Source organism: Perognathus longimembris, chromosome 2 (genome assembly GCF_023159225.1).
Source record: "Perognathus longimembris pacificus isolate PPM17 chromosome 2, ASM2315922v1, whole genome shotgun sequence".
Lineage (NCBI taxonomy): Eukaryota > Metazoa > Chordata > Mammalia > Rodentia > Heteromyidae > Perognathus > Perognathus longimembris.
In genome coordinates, this window is record NC_063162.1 from 17883139 (window position 1) to 17902048 (window position 18910).

At 39.1% G+C, this 18910-nt stretch overlaps 1 protein-coding gene across 5 annotated transcripts in view; it reads left to right on the plus strand.

Moving 5' to 3' along the window:
- The window catches only part of Sorcs1 (sortilin related VPS10 domain containing receptor 1), a 497305-nt gene extending 478784 nt beyond the window's left edge, over positions 1-18521 (plus strand). Inside the window, exons 25-27 of one of the 5 annotated variants that reach the window (XM_048338294.1) lie at positions 13186-13291; positions 13412-13572; positions 15260-15363. In XM_048338294.1, the coding sequence (XP_048194251.1) occupies positions 13186-13291; positions 13412-13572; positions 15260-15324 (332 nt within the window). In that variant the 3' untranslated portion in view covers positions 15325-15363. Of the gene's footprint in view, positions 1-13185; positions 13292-13411; positions 13573-14989; positions 15364-18337 lie in introns of those variants that run through there. The other 4 variants (XM_048338297.1, XM_048338296.1, XM_048338295.1 and 1 more) reach the window with 4 other exon arrangements.
- The last annotated feature ends 389 nt before the right edge of the window (positions 18522-18910 follow it).

An 18910-nucleotide genomic window follows, 5' to 3' on the forward strand; every position in this document is an offset into this window, starting at 1 on the left:
CAGATTAGGAAGTCTGGGGAGAAGAACTGAAAGAAGAGAGGTGTGCTACTGGGAATTTCAGCATAAGGAGATTTCACAGACTTTTGCAACATATATATATATATATATATATATATATATATATATATATATATATATATATATATGAGTTAAGGGTACAAAACCAACCAAAAGAAAATTGCAGCTCTAGGCAAAAGTGGAATCTAAATCTGATCCAGTTGGGAGAGTGAGACAAAGGTTATGCACTGGTAGCCATGCTGTCTATTTAAGATGCTTTCATAGTGGATTTGATAGTAGGCTCTTTGGCAGTTACATTCCAAACCTGATCACCCGGCATTGTAGATATTTCTGTCATAGCTGGCTCAGAAACTAGCCTAGATATTAAATTAGTTACTTCCATTGTGAAGACTCAAAGCAAATGATCAAGCCTGATAGAAAGAATTTCTTTCTCAGTAACTGACTATCTTGAGTTGATACATGTTTTCAAAGCAGTGTTTGAATTGACAGTATCGCCTGATCCAAAGTTACATTGGACTGGAATTTTCCAACAAAAATCGAGGTCTGTGTCAAGACATGGAACTTTTAAACAACTGTGACAGTTAAGTTAAATGTACAAAGCATCTGTTTCTTACCAGAGATAAATACTAAGCTCTCACTATCTGATTTATAAGTGCAAACAAAGCCTATTCGAATATCACATTGTCCTACTCTTTAAAGTCTACCCCCCCCCACACACATATCCACACACACACACACACACACACACACACACACACATTTTATCATGAATAGATACCTTTGTACTTTAGCTTCAGGTTTGGTGGATTTGATATATTTTCCAAAATTTTTAAATTAAGTTGAAATGAACAAATTCATATGTGGATGTTTTAAAAGAAAAGGAGTGGGGGGAGTGGAGTAGATGAGAAACTTAGGAGAAGAAGAGATACTGCAGAAAAAGACCTTGATGGCTTTCACCCAAATCCCCTTCTACTCCCACACTTCCTACAGGAAAGAAAAATTAAAACAAAAATTAGAAAAGGACCATTGTTTGCAACATTTCATGTCTCATAAGCAGGATTGCTAAAACCTTCCCAGGGACCATTCTAGCCACCGCTGCATTCCATTAATTGCTTAGCAGATGTTCAGCAGCCTTATTTTCAAAGATGTTTGAGCCACTGTAGGTTGCTGATGAGAGAAGGAATGCATAATTTGCCTGGTCTCTAAGGGAAAACAACTGTCTCCTTTCAGGAATTTACTAGCCTTATTTTGGTTTTCAAATTTGGTTCACTGTTGCTTTTATGGGAGCACAAGGTAAGTATTTGCAGATACCTGAATATCATTAGATACTGCATTTTTCTTGTCTTTCCCCCTACATGTTCTTCTGGGGAACTCATTAACTTTGTTTCCTGTGCTAAGGTAAAGTTGGAGTGGAAATCCTTGTTTTGTTCTCATTCATGTCTATGCTTCTTGAATACTATGTAAGTCCTTTTGAGGGTATGCCCACTCTAGCCAGCTATGTGTTTGAACACAGCTAAGGAGATTCAATTGTATGAGCATCAGGAGATAATGAGAGCCATATTCTTGTGTTGGGTGAGAGAAAGTCATGGCCTTTGGCTCTTGGGACCTCCTGGTTACTAGTATCTGTGTTTGGCAAACAAAGGCCATGACATTGTAGAAGAATCCAGATAGGTGAGAAACCAACCCAAAATTGATCCAGCTGGAAATGCACTGGAGATATTCCTGTTCTGTATCTAGGTGTGAAAGTCACCTTTGCTTGTGCTGTTACTCATGATCATGGGTCCTCCAAATCTATTTGTATTTTTTTTTATCAAACTAGTTTTTAATATTATTTCTTCTATTTTTTTTATGTGATGTGGTACCAATGAGCCAAACCCAGGGCCTTAGGCATGCTAGGCAACCACTCTACTACTTAGCCACATTCCCAGTCTCTATGTGTATTTTAACCATCAGCTCAATACCAATATTTGTACGATAACTTTTCAGAGAGTTTTCGCTGAATAGCATCTTCTCCTTGTCTCAATTTATATACATTTTTTATTGTCAAGATGATGCACATGGGGTTACAGTTACATGCATAAGGTAGTGAATATACACACATTTCTTGTCATATCTGTTAACCCCTTCCTCACTTTTCTCCCTCCCCGCAGTCCCTTACTCACCCCCTTGCTTTCTTCATTATTTTTTCAAAAACAAACAGACAAAAAAAGTCTTGTCTTTAATCTACATTGTCATTCTAGTCTATAATGCTTATATCCTCTATGGTTATTAATTGTAAAATATTTCCTTCCAGATCAGGTCATATATACATATATACATACAGATAGATAGATAGATAGATAGAGAGAGAGAGAGAGAGAGAGAGAGAGAGAGATCTTTTCTTTTGCTTAGTGTAATCTGCTCATGCTTTTTCTCTAACTTTTCCCTCCTCTCTGCTGCCCTGAGCTGCTTGGTTTGTTCTCATCAGTGCCCATTGCAGATGTTGGGCCCTTCCTACTGTATCTCCTTCCCCCCATTTTCCATTCATTCTGTGCCCTCCTCCTAGCTTCTTTCAGATGTGGACCTGTGTACATCTTGTGTGAGGTCAAGGGCATAAGGTTCTTTAGTTTCTCTAAGACTGATTATGAAGAAGTGTTTTGCTTCCTTATATTTGGTGTTCTTTACAGCCTGGATATTAAATTATGTGCATATGATTTTATGTATATGTGAATTAGTGTTTGTGTTTCACTTTTGGGAGCCTTTCTCCCAAGGCTGATGCTTTTTTTTCTTTTTTTTTTTAATCTCCCTGTGAAATGGTACCTTCGGTCCTTTTCATATCCTGGATCCTATTGCTCAGAATAGATGCCTAGGAGTGGTAGGTTCATATGGTATGTCTATGCAGAACTTTTTGAAGAACCCCCAGACTGCTTTCCAGAGTAGTTGTACTAATTTACATTCCCACCAGCAGTGCAGTAGGGTTTCTCTTTCTCCACATCCCCTCCAGCATTTGTTGTTGTCTGAGTTCAGAATATAGGCCATTCTGACTGGAGTAAGTTGGTATTTCAGGGTTGTTTTTATTTGCATTTCCTCTACTGCTAGAGCTGTTGGACATTTCCCCATATGTTTCTTTGCCATTTTTATTTCTTCTTCTGTGAAGTCTCTCTTTAGCTCCCTTGCCCATTTAATGAACTTTTAAAGTCTGTATCTACCTGATGATGGTGATCATGACACTCACGGCTATCACTTTTAAATCAGCATCTGTCAGACAATAGTGATTTTGGCCATTGTTTTCACTAACTTCATTACTCCTATTTAACTTCTTGTGGATTCGTTTCATGCCATCTTTAAAATAACTCTGTCATTGTACTTAGTAGAGAACTTGAACATACCAGATTCTCAAAGTGTATTACTTTTGGGGCTGGGGATATAGCCTAGTGGCAAGAGTGCCTGCCTCGGATACACGAGGCCCTAGGTTCGATTCCCCAGCACCACATATACAGGAAGCGGCGGGGTGGCTCAAGTGGCAGAGTGCTAGCCTTGAGCGGGAAGAAGCCAGGGACAGTGCTCAGGCCTTGAGTCCAAGGCCCAGGACTGGCCAAAAAAAAAAAAAGTGTATTACTTTTATAAATAATTAGAAACATGATTAATATATACCATTAGTTATCATGATATAGTTTGAGTGATGATATCATATCAATGAGTTTTCTTATCATACACTGAGAGGATCTAAATCTGAGACAAAAAATTTAATTTCTGCAAGCATTTATGGAAGAATGAATCTGAGCTAGTAGGTAAATATCTCCAAAATACCAATAGTTTTTCATTGCCTCTAGGAAGTTGGTATTTATTCAAGCGGACTGTCCATTTCAAATTTCTTATTCCCCACAAGGCTTTGGGCCTCACTGTTCAGTTTTGCTCCAAAGCCTTTGGCCTCTCAAGGGCTCACTGTACACTGCCTAAACATGAAGCACAAATACAAGCGCATGAACATTGTGAATTATAAACATGGAATAAAACCCTTACCACAGAAGGATCCAAAAAGACAAAACTTTATCTTGAATATTCTACCAGAATGGGAGGAAATAAGCACACTAGATTGAAAAACTTTGTTGAACTAAGTTGGAACTAAGCAATAGTATACTGTTGTGTGTACAGGGATGAACTTTCTTACATAGTTTGGGACATATTTGTATATTTCCTCAAATTTTCATAATTAGTGCATTTGCTGAATATGAAAATTATGATCAGGGCTGGGATGTAGCTCAGTGGCAAAGCACTTGCCTAGCAAGTGCAACGTCCTGGGTTCAATCCCAAGTACCAAAAAAAAAAAAGAAAAGACAAAAAAAAAAAAAGCAAACAACTGGAAAATTATGATCAAGAGGAAAGGATGAAATTCAAGAAAAACAAATAGGCAGTGTACCACAACTTTTATTGTCCATCGTTGTGTAATAGTGAGGAAACGTTTATTAATATAGATTGGAACTCATAAAGTATGATGAATATGCTAAAGGGGAAAAGTCAAATATACATTGATCAAGATGCATTGTATTTATGAACTCCTTTGTGTAACTTCTTTAAGAAAATAAAATGTATGGATAAAAAAGTCAAATGAAAGAAATTTTTAAAATTCTTTTTCTTAGCCAGGCACCGTAGCTTGCACCTGTAATCCTAGCTATTCAAGAGGCTCAGATCTGAGGATCATGGTTTGAAGCCAGCCAGAACAGTAAAGTCCCTGTGATACTGCTACCTCCAATTAGCCACTCAAAAAACCAGCAGTGGCTCTGTGGTTCAAGCACTAGCCTTGAGCACAAAGAGGCTCAGGGACAGTGTTGAAGACCTGAGTTTGAGCCCAACAACTGACAAAAAAAAAATCTTTTTCTTTAGATCATAGATTTTTTTTTTTAAGTCATATGTTAAGAGGTGGGTTTTTTTTTATGGAAATGAGAACCTAGAAGGAGGAGACAGTTCTTGTTTGCTGAAGATAAGTCTGGTAGTTGAGATTGGATCTAATGTTAATAAAACATGTAAGTGGTGGCAGAAAAAGAACCATTTGAAGCTAGCAATGTTTGAAACTCAAAGGAGAAGACACACACACACACACACACACACACACACACACACACACACACGAAGTTTAATTGAGTATCTCCTACTCAGTTCTCATATGGACACATTTTGTTTTGCAGAATGGTAAATTCAAGTCCTAGATTGCTGGTGCAAATCTTTCAAGCTCTATCCAGATCAGTGTCTTTGTTCTCATGAACACTGATCACCATGTCTACTTCAGTCCTTATATATTGGCTGCTTTGGGGAGAGTGGAGAAAGTTATAAATTATTGTTGACTTTTCTATGACAGAATAAATAGAAGTCTGCATGAGAATGAGATGCAAAGGGAGGACTGGCATTTTATTTGAGATCACAAAAACCTAACTAGATGAACCCATATCAGAAAGCAAACAACCACTTATCAGTGTGGAAGTTATTTGCATTTTGCCAGAGGTATTTATTTATTGGGCAAATGAAGTGAAATGGGGTAGTGGAATTTCTGCACAAAGGGATTCAATGGCTGGTTCAGATAGTTCCTTAAGTCCCTTTGGGATAAAAGAAACCCACTCTTGTGGTTAGAAAATGTGTTTACCAACCAAGATTGAATTCTTTGCTGCATAGCATTTGCCCACAATCCCAACTGCATCAGTGAATCTAGGAAGCATTATGAGAAAGGAGACTTTCCAAGTTTCACTTCACACAGTGAAAAATCTCAGGAAGATCCAGGAGGAGCTCTCCAGGAATCTCCATTTTTATTAAGCTCCCCCAAATAATGCTTCTACAATCTGCCTTTTCATCTCAACAAGCACTGCTAAAGAACCTTCCACACACAGAAATTCATATGTAAAGAGGCATGTAAGACCTCCTCCAGCAATAAATATTATTAAAAACTGGGACATCCACTAAAAGAGAGAATTCAAAAGGGTTTGTGATAAAAATGTCAGAGGAAATTAGTAATAGACTTTAAAATATAATTCCTCGGTGTACTCAATGACAACCTAATTGGCAGGATGGGTAGAGGGCATGGAAAGGAAGCAGGGTAAGAAAAATGAAATTGAAAAAGAAAAGTGACTCTAAATCTGGGTATATGGTATCCATAATCTAAATGAATGGCCAGTCCTAGCCAAGAGCAGCGGTCATGGAGCTATTGAAAAATGATTAGTGTGAACCAGAATCTCTATGGCAGAGGCAATTCAATAGCTGTTGAGTTTCAGGAGAGTTAAACCTGTGGCATTAAGTAAATGCTTCCCATATGCCAATATGCAAAGAAGAATATCCATACATATCTTACTGTGTTTTTTCACAGAAGCCAGAATCAGAATGCTTTTCTACCCTTCACTTTCCTGTGGGTTATTATTATCCTGGAGATCTGGACAAACACATACACATGATAGTAAAAAAAGAAAAAAAGATAAGCTGATATACCCACCCCCCCAAAGACGGGTCTTAAATCTCCAACAAAATAAAAACCCATGAAAAAATACAGAGGAATATGGTTTCTAGGCCTTCCTGTCTATCAGTTGCCTAGATTAAAACAGTTACATTTAGTAATACTGTCCTTTCTCAAGGATATGTATGGGTGTTATAACAAAACTTTTATCTTGGCCTCCAACGTTACTGGTTTAATTTCTTTTGCAGGTATAATAAAAAGTTATTATCACAGAGAAATTAGAAAATTAATATTTCTAGGCACAGATTGCTACCTGTGTATATTTGACAAGTTAAGGCAGAGGGCAGTATGGATGGAAATTCCAAATTTCAGCCTCGATAGCAATCCATTATGAATTCTGCCCTCCATCTTCACATTGAAAAAGATACTTTCCATTTGAAAACGGAATTAACGTGAATCAAGAAGCTTTAGAAAGGACATTGTAATCTAAGTCACACCATTACAGCTGTATACAGATGCCAAGTGGTTGTGCAGCTCTGAACTGTAACATGAAATAAATTGTCTGAATAACACTTTCCGTTTAGAGCTGAAATTAGTATGACTGAATTTATTCCAGAGACAATAAATCTATCTGTCTCTATGGTCTCTGGTTTCCCAGTTATTGCTCGCAAATCTTTTCTGAGTAAAGGCATGGTGATCCTATTTCTCTTTCCTTGTTTCTTCTATAATTAAATATACTTTCTTCTTTGTGTAATTATCTTTCACAGATACAGGAAGCCAGTTGCTTTTGACTGTTATTAAATCACAAGTTATATGATAACTAATAGCAAGTACCAGAGGATATAAATGTATCCCACCCCTTAATAGGATGAAATGATGGTAATACTGTTCACACATCTACCAATGTCCAGTAGGGAAGTGACTCTACTTTCTAATGGATTATTTATCAGTTTATGTACGTGTACTGAAGCCCATGAAAAGGGTTAAAATGCACGGAGTAACTGATTGTTGTTGGCCAAACCTGAAAAATGGAGAAATTGTTTTTCAGAGAGTGAGCAGGCCAGCAAGCACAAAGGGGTTACAACCATGTCATATTAGAAATAACTAGGGCACAGAAATGCAATTTTAATTTTATTTATTCATTTACTTACTTGATGCTAAAGGGCCTGAATTTAGGGTCTGTACTTGCTAGGCAGACACTCCATTGGTGAGCTACACATCAAACTCTGTTTTTGTGCTGTTTTAATTTTGAATTTTATTTTATTTCCTGCTGTGGCATGTGCCCTGGACTGTGATCCACCTATGTTAGGCTTTCCATCATTGTTGCTAGGGAGACTTTTACATACCTTTGTGTCTACCTATTGCTTCAGAAAAAGTGTCATGAACTTTTCTGTAATCTTCCCTATCTCAGACTCCCCAGTTAGCCAGAATTACAGATATTTATCACTAGCATCCAGCTGCTCACCAAGTTTCTTATATCTAAAGTTCAGGATTTTCCTGGGTTATATTTGCTTTTTCAATATGAACTTTGATAGTACATAGTTTCATTCTCGAAGTGTCTATTATACAAAAGAACCTTTCGATCTTCATGCTTTTATCCTGCCACCCAGATCAAGACAAGCTGAAACCAAGATTTGGAAGATATAGGGCTGAAAAGTGAGAAGTGCTAGGTTGAACTTTGGTATTGGAGTTCCTCATGGCTCTCCTTACTTGTTTCAGTGGCTTTATGTTCCTCCAACAGGATATTTCTGAGGACATCATTAATTTAAAACCAAACTATATTTGCATCTAATAGTGCCTCACTGGTCATGTCTTAATGATAAAAGTTTATCCAAGGCACAATAAAATATTAAAGAGTTTAATTAGCAAGCAACTTTTCACTATTCTGTTAACATTGGAACATCAGTAGTTTGAGACTTCCAAAATAAACAGAAGGGAGGGAATGCTTTTTATAGAGTGAAATGTGGAAGACCAAAAAAAAAAAAAAGGAAAAATTCACACATTAGCTAAAGAGGATCAGCAGTTTTATTGGATCATTCTGGGGGAAAGTACCTAGTTTAAGGTTACTTGGTAGTTTCAGACTGATTAAGTTTACGCTTAGTTTTCCTAAAATCTAATCACTTATACGGAGCTGGGGTCAGTAGCTTGAATAGGAATCCAAGGAGTTACAGCTGTTTCAACCTAATGGCCTCCCAGTTGAATACCCAACTTTTACTGAAATTTTCATCTACCCTGACCTGCAGTCTGTGGCTTTATTTCAATAAGATGTAGCAATCCGTATGTTTCTCATGATGGCAGTTGGATAGGTACTTGGAGACAAGTCCCCTTGTCCAGTGAGGGCACCCTGAAAATGGAAGCAGAGTCCATTTGCTCTCTAGAAAAATTTTCTCTGTGCTGTCGGCACATCACCTCAATTCCATCAAGCCTAGCTTTGAACTGTGATCCTCAAATGTCAGCTTCCTGAGTAGCTAGGATTATAGGTGTGAGCTACTGGTGCCCACTTTGGAATTCTGAACATTTAATATACTGATATGCATCCTGAATCTCCAGATGTGGAATGCCGATGCACTGTTCACCCAAATTATTTTACCCCTGAACTCTTTTCACATCTTTCAGGACTCTTTTTCTACAGAAAATACTGCCAGACAAAGGAGAACACAGCAATATAAAACAACTAGCATAAGTGCCAAATACTAGATAGTGTCTTATAAATTCTACCTCATTTCATTCTTCCCATTTACTAAAGAAAATACTGATTTTTTTGTTCCCATTTTTCAGATGAGGAGATTGTTAGATGTTTAAGTTAGTTACACCATAAGTGGAAGATCCACGATCTCATTACTGAACTGAAATATGGAGTCTTGATTTTACTTACCTGTGTACAACTATGATCAGTTAGCATTTATTACAAAAGCAAGCAACAATCAACCTGGGTCCCCCTGAACAGAATACAATCCCTGGCAAAATCAAGTTCCTCCGTGGAACTTAGACCTTATATGTGCCAGTACTGCAGTTAGAAATGTTGAGTCATTTGCTTGTATCCCTGCTGGTCTTTTTACCCATGTGTCTATAATAGCAAAAACCTGCTCAGCTTTTTCCCCTACATGACTATCCTGTTGAGGCTGGAATAGCAAAGAGATTAATTTATGCTAATTCTACACAACAAACTAAAGCTCATTTATCACCAGTTTGCATTCCTCTGCAAAACAAGTACAAATACACCTAATGTTGGGCAAACTAAGATATGCAGCTGCTGTTGTGTGCAGCAATAATAGATCCGTTTATATTCAGGCTCAGATCAGCAAGCAGAAGCCACCCACAGCACGCAGAGGGAAATCACTCTGTCTCTTCCCATTGCTTTGGGCTGTGTCTTGCCTGCCTGCCTGCCTGCCTTCCAGCAGTCACTAAGTGGGGAAGAGCTGAGGAAGTGAGAGAAGAACTCCCATTTTAGAACACATATTTGCCCAAAAGGATGTGCTAACTCCCCCTCAGTGTTCATTCTGTTTCTTAAAGAATGATAATTTGAGGGTGACTGATTTCAGATGAAAAGACTGAACTTTGTGATGTGGAGAGAATTGGGACAGGGAAGGGAAGAAAAGGTAAATGGAGTTCATTTGTGTGTTTGTGTATGTTTAAACCTATGGGTGTTTCCACTGGTATTAGTGAGAACCTGGTCAAGGTAATTTCTTTTTGTAATTTTATTTCAAATGCCACTCCTTCAAAGAAGCTCTGTCTTTTCTAGGTTTTCACTAAATCATGGCTATTCTGGTGATGCTAGAAAATCATTTGGCTAAGAATGAGGAATTTAAATTTATTTGGTTCACCAAACTAACCATCTGTGATTACTCAGGGTTCCATCTGTTCCCTGACACATGAAGACATTACATTGGAATATTACCTTTAAAATGTTTTCTGTTTCAGTAATGTGATGATGATATTATGATAATGTAAAAAAAGATACACATACACACAGAGAAGCTTTATCTTATAGAGTTATTCATGATAAAACCTGAGATTTGACTTGAAATAATCCAGTGGTTAGGATGGTGAAGATCAGATGTAGGTAAAGAGAAAATATGATTGGCTATTTGTTGATGGTGGGTATGGTTGACTTTTGGGCATATGAAACTTAATTTCTCTGTTATCTCTCAATTCATACATAAGCATGCGTATAAATATATACATCTAAATTTAATTATATGGCATAGGGTTCTAACTAATTTAAAATGTGATATTTTATCTTACATTACTTGTTAAGTTTTTTATCACTTTGTCATGGTCTTGATCCTAAGCCCCATCCTTAGAAATATCTTGTAAGCTATATTATATACCATCAGATTGAGTAGATAGGAACTGTGCTTTTGTTTGCGATGGCTTCCTTCCACTTATTTGCTACTTTAAGTTGGATGTCAAACACTGCTGATTTCAGTGTTGTTCTCTGTGTGATGGGGTTCCTAATTCCTACCTTCCACTTATTAACATCAATTGAGCCCATATCTATGACAAATGAAAGATATTATTTTCCCCAGATGACATCCTACCAATTGCACTGTAAATCCTGAACTATTTCTAGACTTTGCGGGTGGCCCCGAGCCTTGAGTGTGTCACTGAACAGGGTGATGCCTGTCATTTCTCACATACAGACAGGTTCTCCATATCAACTGTGTAAGCACCACTTGACTTATATGAGAGAGCACATAGCAGGAAGTTCCTTATGGTCTGGGCCTCCAAAAACATGGTTCTAGTATAATGACCCAGACTCTATCACAAGAAAGAAGCTTTGATTCTTAATGTATACCTAAACATGTGGCTATGTGAAATATGTTTTATAGTGGCAAAGACCAAGTGGCTGGGATGGAATCCTTTCAACCCTGGAAAGGGCAAAAGCAGCTCAGATTCTTGTCTGAGAACATTGATAGAACAGTCACTAATTCTTAAGCATTTCTACCTGAATGAACAGAATGTTTCCCTCTTAGTTAACAACAGAGAAAATCTGGCACAAAAAGCTGCTTAAAACTCACCTGCATTTCTGGGTACTAGATTTTGCTTAAATTGATGGAAGGTAAAGGTCAGTACCTAGGCTTAACACATCGTGTGTGTGAGGCAACTTGAGCTAAGCCACCTGTCAGTTGTTGTTTTTTTTTTTTTTTGCCAGTCCTGGGCCTTGGACTCAGGGCCTGAGCACTGTCCCTGTCTTCCTTTTGCTCAAGGCTAGCACTCTGCTACTTGAGCCACAGCGCCACTTCTGGCCGTTTTCCATATATGTGGTACTGGGGAATTGAACCCAGGGCTTCATGTATACGAGGCAAGCTCTCTTGCCACTAGGTCATATTCCCAGCCCCACCTGTCAGTTCTTGAGAGCATAGAAATTCCCAAGTCTTTACAAGTCTGACAAGTTTGACCCTGAGATAGAAGGAGATGAAGAAGTTCACTCTAAAGCGAACTTCAAGAACTAGTGTCATGGTTCAAGTGGTAGAGTGCCTGCCTGTAACTTCAGACATTCACACTAACAAAGTGAACTCAGAAAGGGAGATTTGAGAGGTTTCAGCTTTGTCTTAAGAGGAGGTTTGTACATTTGACAGACTGGTGCCCTTGGTGAGGGCTTGCCAGGATTTTGAAAAGTTTTAGAGATAATTGGATCGAAAGCTCCACCCCCCCCCCAGGCTAGAAGCAGAGTCCTGCCTCTTTCAAAATAATCACTTAGACCTAAGTTTCTTATATGCAAAAAAATATGAGCATACTCCCTGACTTTCTAGTGTTTTCATTCAAAGCTGTTGGCATGAGGTGAGAAGAGTTGTATAATTCACATAATGTGTGTTTTTTTATTTGTGACTTGTCTACTTAGTGGGAATGGCTAGCGTATGGATTATCAGATCATTCAGTAGCAATTGATACTATATTCTCATAAATACAGACCATCATTCGTTTGGAATGTTTTATGATGTTTCAACTTTACAGTGGCACAAAACACACCCACACAACCATTCTCCATTCTGCTTATGCCTTTCAGCAAACACCCAGTAAATTATATGAGACATTCAGCACATCATTATTAAATAAGTTTTTGTTCAAGGAGTTTGACCACTGTAGGCTAATATAAGCAAGTGTTCTCAGCACATTTCAAGTAGGCTATACTATTATGTTTGGCAAGTTACCTGAGTAAAATGAAATTTTAACTTTATTATCTTGAAGTAGTTGTACAAAGGAGCTGTTATTTAACAAAGCAGTCTAGAAATACACTGTGTCTTGATCAAAGTCACCCATCAACTGCAATGCATTTTTGCCTTACAATATTTTCAACTTACAAGAGTCCCATCATTAGTGAAGAGCCTCTGCATTGATTAATTGTAAGAGAAACAACAGTAGACTAAAAGCTAATATTTATAAAGAGTTTAGTAAACAAACAATTGTTTTAATACTCAAAGCTATGCAATGAATTTCATGCTATTGTTCTTTTCTAGCCATGTCAGACACATTAACCTGAGAAATCATACCCTAGCCAGCAACTAGTAGGGTAGGGCTAGAATATAAGCAGACTTCCTTCTGGGCCTGTGCTTTTTGTTCCACTCTGGAATTTGGGTTGGCCAGGCCTGGAGGATTGTGGCAGGCCAGGCCAGGCTGAAACACATGCACATATTGTCAATTATGTGCCTCAGATGCGTCTAGGAGTCAAGGAGCTTGTGTGCAGGAACTACATGATTCCTGGAATTGCCCAGGTCTCTGCTCACACCTCTACCTGTTTCTTCCCACAGCTCCACTGGTGGACCTCACACCAACCCACAGTGGATCTGCCATGCTGATGCTGCTCTCAGTGGTGTTTGTGGGACTGGCCGTGTTCGTCATCTATAAATTTAAAAGGTGCGTATTGTCCCTCCAACCACATCTCCCTTCCCTCCTCCCTCTTTCTCACAGGTTCAGAAGTGTGCAATGATTGCAGTCTCCCGTGCCGAGCAGTGATGCTTTCTGTTAATGTTTTAGGAAGATCCCGGGGATTAATGTTTATGCCCAGATGCAGAATGAGAAAGAACAAGAGATGATCAGTCCAGTCAGTCACACTGAAAGCAGGCCCAGTTTCCCTCACACTGAAGTCAGGCGGCCTGGCCAGCTTATAGATGAGAAGGTGGAATCACAGCTCATAGGTAAATGATTGCTAGTAGCCATCAGCTGCCCAGCCTGAGTCGTCAGCGACTGACTCTCGTTCTAACCACTTTCTAGCTTCATGTAACACTTCCTTCTGCTCTAACACCCTTGATAGAAGCAGCTAATATCCTCTTTCTGGTTCCTAGTTAGCTTTTTATCTCGTATAAATCTATTCCTCTTTTTGCAAAAAACAAAAACAAAAACAACATTTCCCCAAACACTGGGCTTCAAATGATTATGAGCAAAAGTATACTAAAAATATATGAGAAGCAAAGGGGAGGACTGGTGGGAAAGGGCTGGGCAGGGTTTGAGGGATGGGTACTTACTGACTAGAACCTAACATGGTGATCTCAACTGAAGACAGTTCTGAGAAGGGTAAAGCACTCCAGAACACTAATAGAAGTGGCTATAAGAAGAATGGCCAGCTTAACCACGAGCGATTTCTTTAATTAATCAGTTGTCTAGGAACATGGAACCTCGGGGCTTGAGAATGGCGTGGAGTTTGCAGATTCCTCCAGGGTTCAGAGATGCTAAGGGAGACCAACTGAAGGATTAAACTATTCAAGAGCAGATTGCACAATACTGACCTGCTTTTGAATTACCCCTTCCCAGAAGTTTTGAAATGGACTTTGTCATATTTATTCAGCTCTCTGCCACAGCAAGTCTAGATATAGCAAGTCTGCAGTAGAAATGCAAAGTCCTCTTTATCGCAAAAGACATTTAAAAAATTTTTTTTTAGACAGAACATTGAGCCACCACTGGCTGATCCCTTTCTCCTCTTGGTTCCTTTCTGTCTGTGGCCTCAGGGGTTGAAGCCGTAAACATTCACGCCTAGCTCCCATGTTGCCAGACACAGTGGATAAAATGATTATATAACTATCCATACATCACCTGTCATAATGCCAGGTCACACAAAAAGGCCTTAGTGCATGATTTTTCTCATCCATTCCTTGGGAGGGGGTAGAGGATGTAAAATGTGAACAGACCTTCTCTTTAAATGGATATGAGAAAGGTCTGTGGCTATACTAAGGGGAACTTTCAATTCTGATAAAGAATTATATCAGAAATAATAATGACAGCAGCTGTCTCTGGTGTACGATCTTCTCCGTGTAATTCCTCTTCCTGAAGAGGATGGAATGATCACACCATTGCTGTGGCTTTTCTTTCGTCATGTCCAGAGGAGCATGCCCCTGTCTGTTCACTTCAACAATGCCTCTGTGATGCTGGTTTTGAGTGGGTGGCAATTGGGTCCTTGGCACCCTTCCACAGTGATGAAAGCACAGTGATGGTTTAATTTATTAAAGTAAGCAGCAATTCCTCCTTCACCCAGGAACGTCTCCCGGTACTTTGCAAAAGTCTGACACCTTTCCATTTCCAATGCCATTAAATGAATAAGTGTTACACGTTTTCTCTTAGGAGAGTAGCTTTACCCTCCCCTCCCTCCCCTTCTACTCAACCTGGTGACTCATCTCTCCGGTTGCAAAGAGCAAGACACGCCACTCCGCCTTCAACGCCAAAGCGGGGATCTGCTGGGGCTCAGTTTGCAATTTAAGGAAAACCCCCAAAGGCTGCAGGCGACCTGCTGATCAGGAAAGAATTTCGCTCTTGTCAAGTGCATCATCCTTCATGACCACTAACTTTATTTTTTTTTTCTTTCCTTTGTTGTTCTGTTTCCTATTTTGCCAGGAAGTATTTCCATAGTTGCTGAGAATCAAAGCACAAAAGAAATCCCTACCTATGTAAATGTTTGAATGGAGGACGCCAGTAAACAAACACAACAAAATAACAAAAAACAAAAAACAATAAAAAACAATCAAAATTCAAACAATCTAAAACAAACACTCACTGCATCGGGACTTTTTAATTCTTCAGACACAGACAACAAGGGTTTTTAGCTTTAAGCCTGTGCATGTGGACGATAACTTGAGAATATGTTCGGAGGGGCAGTGTACAGGTGCTCTATTTTAATGGAAAACACTCCCCTCCCTCTTCCTTCTTCTCTTTTTTCTGATTGGTCGTGTTTGTAGAAAATTCATAACATATATAGGCCAAGGAAATCTGCATGTATTTTTGGAAATATTCTTGGCTCTAGATTAAACAGCTATTTTAGCAGTACAGGCTGATGGGTGGCTTAGCCATTCTAAGCCCTTTTCATAAAACCCCAGGACATGCACAGGAGTTTGAAACCCTGAGCTGTTTCTTGAATTTCACTTTCTTTATGTTCATTGGCCCTGCTAAGTTAACTTAGGTAGTAGCTCTGTTGATCAGCAATGACTGCAAGGCTGCTCTCTGGCCATTCCCTATGGCCTTAGGGCAAAGACACAAGTTGAAGAACCAGACAGGCAGGTACAATAGGGAAGGAAGGAAGAAAGGCAGGGAAGCAAAGCTTGTGGACAGGGACTTTGTTTCCTGTTCAACATTTCTTGTAGCTTTCCCTACTCATACCCCAGTTGATGTAGACAATGGGATTTTTCCCACTAGATTCCAACTGTCTCGCTTTTCTATTTGTTTACCCTTTATATGTGGCCATGAATTATTGATGTCTTTGACTCTACCTTCCAATTCCCAAGTTATCCTTCAAGTGCTCTCATTTTTAATTCCCAAACATGTCGCTAGATTTTGGCCATTCTCCTTGACATTTTCTCCATACAGGCCTAGTGTCTGCTAACACCGACTCCACCATTTGCAAGCCTCCAGTCTCTGTCAGTTTGGTTCACTCCCGAGCATGCCAGCTTTGGTGCACACAGCCCTGGCTGCATCCTGCCCAGCAGGGTGTAGTTTTATGTATCCTTCATCTCTTCCTCTAGAACCTGTCTTCTCCAAATATCCCTGCCCTTTCCCACCTGGAAACATGTAATGCGTGCAAAAGTGTTGATGTATTTAAAACAATCCAAATCTGGCCATGTACTTTGGAAAAGAAAGCATACAGATGAATAGTGGTGTTTTCACATATTAACAAAAATCTTGTATGTTAGATTCTGGAAGATTCCTATGAGAAATGTTTGAACGGGTGATTATATGGCAAGAGAATTTCTTCCTGTGATCATTTCTGTGGTCCACATTTATTCTCTCTCCATAGAAAGAACATTTATTTGTGAAGTAAAAACTAACTTTAAACAGAAGGAGAAGCAGGTTAATGGACTAAATGTTTAAGAGTGTCAAAAGAGTCAGAAAATAGGTCTTACATTAGGATGAGATGTTGATTACTTAGGAGGACCCCGGTGGCTTCATGTGTAGTCTCTGATCTCAGAGTATCATGGTATCAATAAAGGAAAAGTAAGTCGGCGTAAAGGGAAAGAGTTAGCTGACTGACACAAAGCAAAAGAAAATTATCATCAATCCTCAAAGTATGATGAATTCCTGGTTTTCCCAGGGTGATCATAAAAGGAGGCCCAGGGAAAGAAGGAAACAAAACCTTGTCTCCTGATGAAGTCCTTCAGTCCTGTGGACTAAACGAAGCCCACTCTAAAGATCAGGAGAAAGCAGTTCTCATACATGACACAGAGAACCATCTTCCTCCTTCTTGTCTGTGTCTCCCCGGCAAACAACAGGGTATTACAGGGGGCCTGGAGATAATGAGGCTTTCCTGGTGATCTCAAAGATCCTGGCCCTTGTGTAGCTCAGGCAAGGAAGTTGTCTGCAGAATTTAATCAAGCAGAAAGGCTGATGGTTGAGGATGTCCCATATGAGGCTGGGCAGTGGGTTGTGCCTGGGGCAGCCACTACTTTGCAGAACTCGATTGATTCCCAACCTGCCAGGCTTCCTGTCTCCTAGGACACATCCTCATTTATTCTCTTCAGTTGGAGTCTTCCAAATTTAATCTGGAAGACAAAGTGTTTAGAAATCAAAAGTGGCTCACTCAGACCAGCACAGGGAATTCTCCTCGTTGCAGTTCAATTCATCTTTACTAGAAAATTTTTGAGGAAAAAATATATGTAAAGGAATAATATTCAATCTAGCACAGTGCCTTGCCTAGAACAGTATTAGGAAAATGATTTGTCAGTAAAAAAAAGTCAGTGAAAAGACATAGGGAAGCAGAGATGGGGAGTCTTGATTTAAAATCCAGGTAGACATGAGCTGCTTGGTGTTTTTGAATGAGACTGAAGGAGGCCAGCTACAGGTTTAGCATATCCAGCATCCTCATGCGCCTCTCCTCAAAGCTCCCTCCCATCTGTAGGTGATTAATGAGTCTGGCCCTGGGCAGAGGGGACCTTATAGTTCCTACAACGTTTGCTATCAGTGCTCAACGTGTGGTTCCCTGCCCAGCAGTATCAGCATTACCTGGGCTTGTTTGAAATATATGTTCTGAGTCTATAGCTCAGATCTATGAAGTCAGAAACTCTATGGGGGTGAACAACTTGTCCTTTATTTCCCAGAAATCTTGTTTCAACAAGTCATCTAGGTGATCACGATGCATGCTCAAGTACTATCCCATTCCAGCTGAATTCCAAAGAGAAGGTAGAAATGAGCACCTACAGATGGGAGGGATCCAAGTGCCTACCTAATCACTCATAGCAGGTGCAAACACCATGAAGAGTTTGGCAGACTGAGTGGTAGAGGAGTCTGGGAAGAGATGTGTTTGGAAGGTAAGATTCAGGGCAAGCTAAACATCCAATACTGCAATGTTTTCTAAAAACCCAGAAGGCAAACTGTGCGTGCTCTACTTTGAATCATCCTATCAACAATTTTTTTTCCTCCCTTGCCTTATTCCTAATTGGATTTACTGTCTAAAACCCAGAGGTTTACTTTGCTTTTTCCCCCCAGAATTTCCAAACAATAACTTTGAGAGCAATGGGGTGATTGGCCGCAGTTCTGTGTTTTCCAGGATTCCAACTGAGCATTGAAATCCTTCATTTGCCAACTTATTTTTATAGGAAGCCAATTTAAAAAATAAATAAATAAAAGAGAGAAAGTTTTCTTATAGTATTGGAACTACTTCTAATTTTAAAATGACTTTTTTGATGTATTTTTTGTTAAATACTATGTAGTGTAATGTATAATTGCTCTTGTTTATTGCTTTTACAATCATATTTATTAAACAGATAATGTCTCTAAAGTCTTGGCCTTGATGTGTTTATTCTATCCCCAAACTTGATAGAGATACAACAGTGAAGTGTTTATAGAATTTCATAAAGACTAACTGCTAGAGTCTTTAGTCAACGTCACAGGATCCAAGTTTATTTTTCCTAACAAAGTAGCATGTATTCTACCTCAAAGGTATTTCTGTTGACTGTACAACACCTGCCACTTTACTAAATTGCATTATTCCCTACAAAAATCACTCCAAATGGGCTACATTGGAATGAGTAACATGTTCATTGTTACTAGCTTAAAATT